General features: G+C 47.0%; 1 protein-coding gene across 2 annotated transcripts in view; it reads left to right on the top strand.

Annotated features, from left to right (window-relative positions):
• The window catches only part of Sh3tc2 (SH3 domain and tetratricopeptide repeats 2), a 60099-nt gene that overhangs the window by 33281 nt on the left and 15957 nt on the right, over positions 1-10861 (top strand). For both annotated transcript variants that reach the window (XM_005356182.2, XM_026783644.1), the window contains exons 9-12: positions 570-703; positions 3170-3211; positions 3335-5032; positions 5128-5308. In XM_005356182.2, coding sequence (XP_005356239.1) covers positions 570-703; positions 3170-3211; positions 3335-5032; positions 5128-5308 — 2055 coding nt within the window. The remainder of the gene's footprint in view (positions 1-569; positions 704-3169; positions 3212-3334; positions 5033-5127; positions 5309-10861) is intronic.

Genomic DNA, 10861 nt, shown 5'->3' on the forward strand with positions numbered 1-10861 from the left:
AGGTCACACATAGGCTGCACTCAAAGAGATCTTCAGGATATAATTGCTTTTCCAGCCCCACTCCCTCTGTCCCCCAGTAATTCCTCTTCTCCACCCTCCCTGTCCCTTAGCAATCTCTCTCCTTTCCTAGTGGCACATAGTGCTCTTCCGTCATGGAGTCAAATCTTAACAACAGGGTAGGGGTCCTTCTGATCACAGGAGAGTTTTCTTTGCTGTTCTTCTAGATATGTACCATTTGTGCCTGACTTCCTGGAAATAAACAGAGAAAAGAACCTTTCAGGTTTCAATTCCTGTCACTCCTATTTCAAACTGATGCCATTAGAGTTTGAGGGACAGGACTTTCTTTCTCAGGGGAGATGGAATTTTAATAGAAGGAGCATTTCAATCTCTGCTCGACCCACCGTACAACTTTCCTTTCTTCACCCACAGTGAAGCACAGCTTGCGCCAGTGAGGAGTTGGTGCCAACCATGGACGAGCCCGCTTCGCTAAGCTTTACTACACCCTTGTGTGGAGAGAGGGAGGTGGGAAAGCCCAGCACTAACCTGTGTCTATTTTCTGCCTCCTCCAGGAGCAAGAACTCTGCCTTTTTCAGTGAGGAGGAAAGATGTTCTCTCTGGGCCCCAGGAAGTGACAGGAAGGCTGAGTGTTCCGGCTTCTTACGTGCGCTTGCTCACACTGACATCGCTTCTGTCTACCTGCTTAGTGAGTGTTGCTCCTCAGACCCAGGGAAGGCTCAGGCTTTCTACTTTCTAACCCTGTTTAGGAATTTGGGACTGCAATCATTATTCATTTGGTTTGTATTTGATTAGCGGAGTTTCCCTGTGGATTTCAGAGCGTTCTGGCTATCATACATAGTGTTATCTCGCAACTGTGACACACGAAACCAACTTGCCTTTACCCTGGATGGTCAGCTGTATTGACTCTTTATCCCAAGGAAAGGAAGCACTTCCTGAGTCATGGCTAAAGGTCACAGGGCTGGTTAGGTACTAATTCAGAAATCCCACAAGTAACTGGAAAGAGATCTCAGAGATGATCTTGACCCTTGTTTTACTGATTAGGAAACTGAGGCCCAAGAATATTAGTATATGATCTAGGACAACTGCTAGCCAGGGCAACCTATTTTACCACACTGCCCCAGATACAAGATGACCCCGAGTTGTTGGATGTATCAGTCTTGCCTAGCATAGTTTTTGGCAATGCTGAATGAATGAATAATGAACAAATAAACGCTAACAATTTCCTTATGATGGGAAAGGCCCACTGCTTTGTGTGAAGGAGTACAGTTACTCTCGCTGATAAGGCTGAGGAAGGGTTCTTCTTCTCCTACTTTTCAGTGGTAGTAGCATGTCTGCTTCTACGTGACTGAATTAGATGATTGACATTTCTTAGCACTAGCCAGAGATTCTCCACAAGGGACTTTCAGTTCAGTTCCCAGGAAGAGAGGGGTTTCGAGCTCTCTTCATGTATAGGAGCCTTTGTGAGGAGTACAAAACCCAAATATTCTCACTGTAGCAGATCTGCCCGGCTCAGCCAGGAAGCTGAAGTTCTGAGCACCTCCTGGTGGGGGAAGCAGAGCTCTGAACAACAAGGAGTACTTGATCAGGGAGCAGGGAGGGCAGCAGTGGTTGGTGACAGACTTGGATCCAAGGTATCCATTTACTGCTGGTCCACTGACCGGAAGATCCAAAAGCAGATCCCAGGAAGCCTGTCACTACTTGTATAAAGACCAGGAGTCGACTTGGCTGACTGTGGGCTATGCCTTATGCTTGTGTAGACCCCAGCCTCAAGGCAGCCAGTAGGGGAACCAGATTATTAGCCAATGCCAGCTGTTTTAGGGCTGATGCCCTGGGCAAGGAGTGAGTCTCTGAGTCTGCGCCCATCTCGTGATGATACAGCGTGCACTTTCAATGTCCTAGCCCCGAGAGAAACGGCCACATGAAGATGGGCATGTGTCTTTCAGCACTGGAGAGGCTAGGGCATGCACACAGCTTTCCAAGTCAAACTCCTCGCTCTCCCAGCTTCAGCGGTGGGGCCTTTCAACCTTTCTAAGTTGCATGTTTGAGTATCTGCAATGAGGAGCCCAGAAGCTCTCCCCATAGGAGAGCAAGAAAAAGCTGGGGACCGCTGCTCTAGAGTTTACTGCTTCAAGGTGTGGGGACCACACTGCTGCTGTGTTCTCAGGGAAAAGTGGACTCTTCCCTCTAGTGGTTGCTGTTCTGAGAACTGTGTGGCCTTGACCACCATAGGCCCCATTAGTGCTTCCCTTGCCTTTACTCCATACATCTTCTTGGTTCTTACCTAGATTTTTCCCACTTTGGGAGCATTGGGTAACCAGTATAAGTCACCCGGCCTTTATGATTCTCTCGGTTCTCTGCTTCCTGTGTTTCTTTCTGGAAATATTGATGTGCCTATTAACACACCCCCTCCCCCATCTTTTTCCTTTCCCCTTGAAATCCTTCACCTGTGTGCTCACATCAGTTCTGGGACTTGGGCCAACTCCTTGTGTTTTGGTGTGAGCCACAAATCTGTATTTGCGGTTTCCATTGTCCTCCTTGGCTCTGGACCTTCTTTATTCTCTACCTTCACCCGCGACTAGCTCAAAGTCAAAACATTTAAAACCATAGAGTGTATCTGGTCAAGTTACTCGAGGGAACAAAACCGGGGGCCTTAGGTGCATTTCTGTTCCTTTAACATGAGCTTTCGTGGTCCCCAGTCTTGGCACTTTTTCATGCACACAGAACGCCTGTCTGTCAAATGGGTCGATGATGGGAGGATTGAGTAAAGAAGCAGATGGGGGAGGGAGAACAGGAAGGGAGCCGGAATGGTACCCTGTAGCTCAGCCTGTTGGAGGTGCCCGGTGATGATGGGTCTTTCCAGCTCTGCTATAAAGTAACTGAGAGATTTGAGCCTTGCATCTCCCCAGATTAACACCCCCTGCCCTTCCCTCTGCATGCTCACATTTTCTTCTTGATTCCACATTTTCTCCTCTGACCCGCCCCCACTGTAGAGTGTGTGAGTTAAACGGGACGATGGGAACTCTGAAGCTGATGTTGAGGGGGTAAAGACTGCCCATTCTTATCCTTACCTCAACCCAAAAGCTCCTCAGGGGTCAGCGGCATGGTGATGTGTTCTGACCTAATACTAGGCCTGTCCTTCATCTCTACCTAGGTGAGTTCGAATCCACCCAGAATCTCCAGAATGATCTGAGCGGTGAGTAGCGACCGTGCTGAGCCCGACCTCTTGTCCTCAGGTCAGCTCATCTATTCTCTTGCCAGGAGCTGACTGCCCTAGTTGCAGACACTCAGGGATGCTCAACTCTGCCTGTCCTTACAGCATCTCAGCCTGAGGGCCTCAAGGAGGCCAGGTCTGGTGGGACCTGGGAGGAGCGGCAGACCCCGAACTCCAGACGTTCCAGCAGTTCCGTGGACTCCAGCCTCGAGGAAGAGCTCCTCTCAGCCTCCTCTGACAGCTATCACCTTCCAGAGCCTGACGACCTTGATGACCCGGAACTGTTCATGGACCTGAGCACAAGCTTGGAAGAGGATGAAGCAGAGCACTTTGCCCCCATCTTGGCTTTTCTGGATCACGAGGGCTACAGCGACCACTTTAAGAGCCTCTATGATTTCTCCTTCTCTTTCCTTACTTCCTCCTTTTACAGCTTCTCTGAGGAGGATGAGCTAGTAGCCTACCTAGAGACCTCACGAAAGTGGGCCAAGATGAGCCAGATGACGTGGGCCCATGCCCGGCTCTGCTTCCTCCTGGGCCGACTAAGCATCAGGAAGATCAAACTTTCCCAGGCCAGGGTATACTTTGAGGAGGCCATCCGGGTCCTTGACGGGGCATTTGAGGACCTCTCCCTAGTGTCTGCTCTGTACATCAATTTGGCAGCCATCTATCTGAGGCAGAGGTTGAGGCATAAAGGCCCAGCCTTGCTTGAAAAGGCGGGTGCCCTGCTAGCCTGCCTGCCTGACCGTGAGTTCAGTGCCAAGAACGAGCTTGATGTGGTGGCCTATGTGCTGCGCCAAGGGATTGTGGTGGGGAGCGGCCCTCTGGAGGCCAGGTCCTGCTTCCTGGCCATCCGATTGCTCCTGAGCCTTGGCCGGCATGAGGAAGTTCTGCCATTTGCCGAGCGCCTGCAGCTGCTCTCTGGACACCCTCCTGCCTCGGAGGCTACAGTCACCATGTTGAGTTTTCTGTATGACAAGAAATACCTTCCACATCTTGCAGTGGCCTCTGTTCAGAAACGTGGTCCTCAGAGTGCCCGGGGGATGTCTGTTTCCATCTGGCAGGCCTATTTTGTTCTCCAGAACGCCACTAAGATCCTTGGTGTTCCTTCCTCAAGCTGGGGTGAAGTTTCTGCACTGGCCTGCCCAACCCTCAGGCAGGCCCTGGCTGCCTGTGAAGAGCAGACTGACCCGAGCACCCAGAGGACCTTATGTCTCATCCTGTCCAAAATGTACCTCCAGTATAGGTCTCCTGATGGTTCCATCTACTATCTGAGCCAGGCCCAGGCATTAGGGAAGCTACTAGGCGAGCAAGAAGCCTTTGAATCATCTCTCTGTCTGGCCTGGGCTTACCTCTTAGCCAGGCAGACCAAGAGAGCTCTGGAGATCCTTGAACCACTACTGTGTTGCTTGAGGGAGACAGAATGCATGACGCAAAGGGGTGTGGTCCATAACCTCCTGGGACTTGCTTTTCAAGACGAAGGCCGAACAAACAGGGCAGCCAAGAGCTACCTCCGAGCTTTGATCAGGGCTCGGGAGATGGGGAATGTGCGGAACCAGGCCGTGTCTATGGCCAATCTCGGCCACTTGACCCTGAAGTCCTGCATGCAGCAGTCAGCCAGGGGTTATCTTCTGCAAGCTGTCCGACTGTATTCTGAACTCCAGGCCAGCAAGGAGACAGATATGGAATTGATACAAGTGTTACTCTGGTTGGGCCAAGCTCTGGTGTCTGGACAGCAGCTGGTCCACAGCCGCCTTTGTTACGAAATGGCATTGATGTTTGGCTTAAGGCATCGGCACTTAAACAGTGAGTATGTCTCATATTGCTGGAAGCATCGGGGAGAGAAAAGCATTGGCACATGCTCTGCCCTTATCTCATTCATGTCCCTGCTTTATGTTCAGGTCAGCTTCAGGTCACCAAATCCCTCTGCCATTTCTACAGCTCGGTGTCCCCAAACCCTGATGCGTGCATTACATATCACGAACACTGGCTGGCCCTGGCTCAGCAGCTCAGGGACCGGGAGATGGAGGGGCAGTTACTGGAGTCCCTGGGGCAGCTTTATCGGAACCTAAATACATCCAGGTGAGTCCCTGCCTTAGGGAGAAGTGGTGTTCTTTCTATCAAGAAACCAAGTCCAAATGTGCATGCTACGGGGAAATTGTGATGGAAAACCGTGGGTCCTGCAGCTACCATGCAGCCCTAGCTGCTGGGAGTTATGTGGCCTCAGTCAGAGGTGGATAACAATGGTATTTATCTTACAGTATCACTGTGAGAAATGAATGCTTTAAAGTCCCCGAAATACAGCCAGGCTTTGTGATTATTACTATGTCACTCTTACTATCCTGTGACTGGCAGAGATTGCATAATTCAAACAGGGCAATTATACTGAGGACCTTGGCCCCTTCAGGGGGCTCTTCACTACTTGAAGACAGCTGGGATTCTGGAAAGGATACAAAATAAATCAATACCATGAAGCAGGTGTAAAATTTTATGGTGAAAAAAATGCTTAATTGGGACCTCATCTTTAAAATTTACCCAGGACTCAGGCAATCACGTCTACTTTCACCGTGTATGGAGCCTCAGAATGACCACAAGGTAGCAGAAGGGTCCCTTGGCCCTTAGCTTTGTGGGAAAACTGGATATTAGCATTTTGTTTTGCTATTAACTTCTTGGTTGGTGCTCTCTGAGAAACCTTTAGTTTTGCAAAAATATGCCCCAAATATGTCCAAGAATCCTTTAGATCCCTGATACTCAAAGTCTCACCCATACGCCTTGGCACCTGCTTGCTTGAGCTCTCTGCTTTCACCAGTCCAGGGCACCAGGGTTCTCCTTTACTCATGGGCAGTCAGCGGTCCCATCTCTACCAAGCCTTGATGCATTTTGTCAAACCTCACAGAGGTCTTAAAATCTTTCATTTCACTCTGTGTAAGATTCGTGTTCTGATACTCCATTCCCCATTTTGAACAGCTCCTAGAATGAAGTGAGATGCTTTCTAGGGATGAACAGAGAGGCATTTGGGGGGAAACTCGTTCAAGGCCAGCTTCTGCATTTTAGGCACGGCCATAGTTAGGGTCCCTATTGTTGAGATGAAACAGAACCAAAAGCAAGTTGGGGAGGGAAGGGTTTATTTGGCTTGCACTTCCACACTGTAGAACATCACTGAAGGAGTCAGGACAGGAACTCAAACAGGGCAGGAACCTGGAGGCAGGAGCTGATGTAGAGACTATGGAGGAGTGGTGCTTACTGGCTTGCTTCCTTTGTCTTGCTCAGCCTGCTTTCTTACCAGCCCAGAAGTAGCACTACCCACAATAGTCTGGTCCTTCCTTGATCAATCACTAAATCAGAAATGTCCTACAAGCTTGCCTACAGAAAGGCATTTTGTTAACTGAGGCGCCTTCCTCTCAGATGACTTTAGCTTGTGTCAAGTTGACATAAAACTAGCCAGCACAGGCACAGTGGTAACTGTGGGTATGTAGGCAATCAGACAGTGGTTAAGCACACGGTGAACTCTCTTTCTCTATGTATTTCTCCCTGCTTGCTGGATTTCTTTTTGTTTCCCCCCTCTCTCACAAAAATCAGATGTCTTCTGAGATCCCCACTGCCTTTGCCTTACTTGCTAGGGAGAGAATTTTGACACAACACCTTGTGGTGGTGGTAGGGGGGTCAAAGGAAGGCCTGTCCAGCCTGTTCTGCATCCATTTCTGAACATCCTAGGAGTCTGAATGCCTCTGGACAGACCCAAAAGATGGGTTTCAATGAAACTTTGAAATGGTATAGTCATATACATCTTGGAACTTGGCTTCAGGAAAGTCAGGTTTTTAACAGCTAAAGCGAGGATGTCCATGTTACTGTGTATTCTTGGCTTCAGAGTATTCCTGATCCCAGCTCCAGGCCGTCCTGTGCTCTCAGCTTGGTTTAGTTGTCAAGAATACTGAGATCCTAAAGGTGTGTGTGTGTGTGTGTGTGTGTGTGTGTGTGTGTGTGTGTGTGTGTGTGGAGAGAGAGAGAACGTGACAGAGAGAGAGAGGAAGGGAGGGAGGGAGAGAGAATCGCTGTTCTTAGATGACGCGGGTGGTATAGAGGAGACGTGAACTAGGGATCACAAGAAGCTAGCAGCTGCTGGAATTATAAGTCTAGAAACCAAGTCCTGCTGTGACTTAATAACACGTCCTTAACAAGTCGCTGTCTTGGTTGCTGTGTTCGTAGAATCAGTTGGAATCAGGAATCTTCCAGTTTAGTCTGAGACCAGCTAGCTATAGCAAGGGCTGCCAGGTTCCTAGTTCCTCCATTTTTGAGGGGTGGGTGGGTGGGAGTCTGAATTACTCAGAGTATGTTCAGAATTCTTGTAGGCAGACATTGTGTCAAGCCTAGAACTAGGCCCTTGCTCTGTGCTTGTGCGGGCAGCTGAGTGGTAACCGAGTTGGTTAGCCCACGGACTCACCACCCTCTTGTTGCTGTTGTGTGCTTCCTGCTTCCGATGGTTAAGAGAGAGTGGGGGTGCTGAGGGCTTAGGTAAGGAGAAAAAAAGGGGCTTGGAGTAAGGAGGCAAGCTTTCTCGTGATTAGTGACAAGTTTAGTGGTCAGTGCCATCAAGGGATGTTCAGATGCTCATCCTACATGTTTTTTTTGGATCCTGTCCTATGCACTATTAGGCGTAGAACAGCTTGGAGCACTCTTTAAGAGGTACTCACAAGCAAGGAACAGAGTATTAAATAGATGCTGGGACACAATGATTGGTCCCCAAATAAGGAGTTTTTCTCCCTAAAATAAAATCATTGCTTAGAGTAAAAACAAGGTAATTTACCAAAACTGAAGATAATATACTGAAAAACAAGAATTCTTTGGCAAGTTTCTATGCCCCAAGTTCCCCAGAAATAGCTAGTTACAGTTTAAAAAACATCAGTAAATGGTTCATGCATATGAAAGATTACATACCCCATTCTCTGTATTAAGTTCTAGGAATATTAAATATTATACACACACATACACACACCTTAGTTATATATGTAGGATTATGATAAAAGATCTATTATACAATGCTTCAATTTTTTATTCGAAAGGATGACTATGGAATGCTGAGGCAGCAGTTTTTGAGGCAAAATCAGTTGTTTTATTGAAAAATTTTCATACTATATATTTTGATCATATTTTCCCTCCCCTAGCTCCTCCCAGATCCTGTCATTCTCCCTACTTAACCAATTTTATGTTCTTTTTCTCTCTCTTAAAATAAAAAAATATGAGTCCTCAAGAAACAAAAATGAATGCAAAAATCTCCCATGCAAATGAACATCAAAACAGACAAGTAAGAGACTAATAACTCAAAAAATACCAGAACAAAGCAAAATGAAACAGGGTTCAAACAAACTAGACACCCCCCCCAAAAAAAACCCAAAACAAAACAAAAAAAAACCCAAACAAAACAATGAGTTAGTTTTGTGCTGGCCAACTACTACTGAGCACAGACCCTGTCCTGCAGCAGGGTTAATATACCTACTGTGACTTCATGGGAGAAAAGTGATTCTCCTTTTGCCAGTGGGTGTCATTTGAAGACAGCTTCTTGGTTAGGGGTTGAGTCTAAAGTGTGCATACACTATGGTCATCTAAAATATCTATTCTGCCAGTGTCTACCTCTGTCTGAAGTGTTTAACCCATTCACAATTAATAATCACTCACAGGTCATCTTTAGATGCCTTTTTATCATTTTGCTGCTTGTGTTTTGTCTCATATCCTTTGCAACTTTCATTTCTTCCAAATTACTGCTTATCTCATGTTAGGTAAATATTTTATAGCACACTGTTTCATTTCCTTCCTTCCAGTTATTTTCTCAGTGGGTTCCCAAGGGCTGTGATTACTATATTAATCTGTGTCACTCTCAGGAGTTTCTTCTGAGCGCACAGAGCTCTGCACATGTGCCTGGTCTTCCTTCCTGGAGAGGCTAAGGCTTCACAAAGCCCCATGCGGGCATAGTATTCCTCCATCTTTGCTTTTATGTGCTTTTGCCAGTTCCTTGTATGTAGTTCCTTTTAGTGATGCCAAGGGCTGAATCCAGGGCCTTACGGATACCAGGAGAATCTTCAACTGATCTACATGCTCTGCCCTAGATTCCTACTTGTCCCAAATATTTTCTTTTTATCACACAGTGGCAATGCTTATTTATCCTTCCATTTTGTTGTTATTTTCTTTTAAATGAGTAAACTCTGAGTATTGTCTAGTAAAAATACGCGCTGCAGTATAGGCTTTCAGGGGCCACCCCCAGGGCAACTGACAGTCCTCTGGGATCAAACTTGGGGGATACAAATTCTTCCTGACCTCTCCTCCATCAGGGTTTCCCAGTAACTGACTTTGAGGCTTTGGTTTGATGTTTGTTGCAGGTCTGGGGTGAGCAGGAAGGATCAAGGCTAGGTGAGAAAGCACCCCATCTCAATAAAATTAAGCTGAGATTTGAACCAACTTTCTAGGGAAAGGCTTATTTTGAAAATTCTTTGCTCACGTTTTCATTGCTTTTCTCGAGGCCTGGATTTTCTGAGGTCCTTGCTCTGTTGCTCTAGAGGCTTCTTTCAGTCTGCACAATTTCATTTGTTTTTATTTTATGTGTATGGTTATTTCCCTGCATGTATGTCTGCACACAATTTAGGTGCCTAGCGCCTGCTGAGACCAGAAGAGGGCATGGGATCCTTTGGAACTGGAGTTACAGATGATGATAAGCTGTCATGTGGATGCTGGAAACTGAACTCTGCTCTTCCGGAAGAGCAGCCACTCTCAGCCACTGAGTCATCTCTCCAACCCCACGGTCTTTTAATTTAAATATTCAGTAGTTCATGTTTTTGAGGTTTTTATTTGAATTCTTTGGAGGAGACATTCACTAACCAACAACATTCCCTTCCCCAGACACAACCAGCGACATTAAGAGATTCAGAAGTACTTCAGGTGTCCCAGGAAGTGACTCCAGATGGAAGGTTATTGTCCATTTGTAAAATAGTCATTTCATTGGGAGGACACGCAGGAATGCTGCACATATTTAGCACGGCTGGATCACCCAGTCCTATAGAGAGCTTGTAAAAGAGAGGAAAAATGACAAAGAACAAAGACAGAACAACGGGTGTCTCCTCACCCCTGGGTGTGGCCAATTTTAATTTCTCTCGAAACTTCCTGGTAGGTGAAGCAGAAAGGGGAAAGCCTTCTGAGGTTCTGACTGTTACATACAAGAACACGAACAAATGTGTCAGTCAGAGCAAAATTTTTTCCTGGCGTTGATTCCCAGGAAGAATTTACTCAGTGGGTCTTGATGTCATGGACCAGTGGTTCTCAACCTCCTTAATGCTGCAGCCCTTGGATACACTTCCTCAAGCTGCGGTGACCCCAATCACACAATCACTTCCACTGCTACTTCATAACTGTAATTGTGCTACTGTTGTGAATCACAATGTAAATATCTGATATGCAGGATGCTCTTAGGCGACCCCTGTGAGAAGGTCGTTCAACCCCCAGAGAGGTTGCAACCCACAGGTTGAGAACCACTGTCATGGATTGATTTCTTCAGCTCCTCTTAAAGGATTTCCATTCTCAACAAGTTCAAGGTAAAGCAAGCAAAGGCAGGTTCAGAGGAGAGAACACTTCTAAGGATGGAGTCGGGAG

The sequence above is a fragment of the Microtus ochrogaster genome, chromosome 18, assembly GCF_000317375.1.
Source record: "Microtus ochrogaster isolate Prairie Vole_2 chromosome 18, MicOch1.0, whole genome shotgun sequence".
Classification (NCBI taxonomy): Eukaryota; Metazoa; Chordata; class Mammalia; order Rodentia; family Cricetidae; genus Microtus; species Microtus ochrogaster.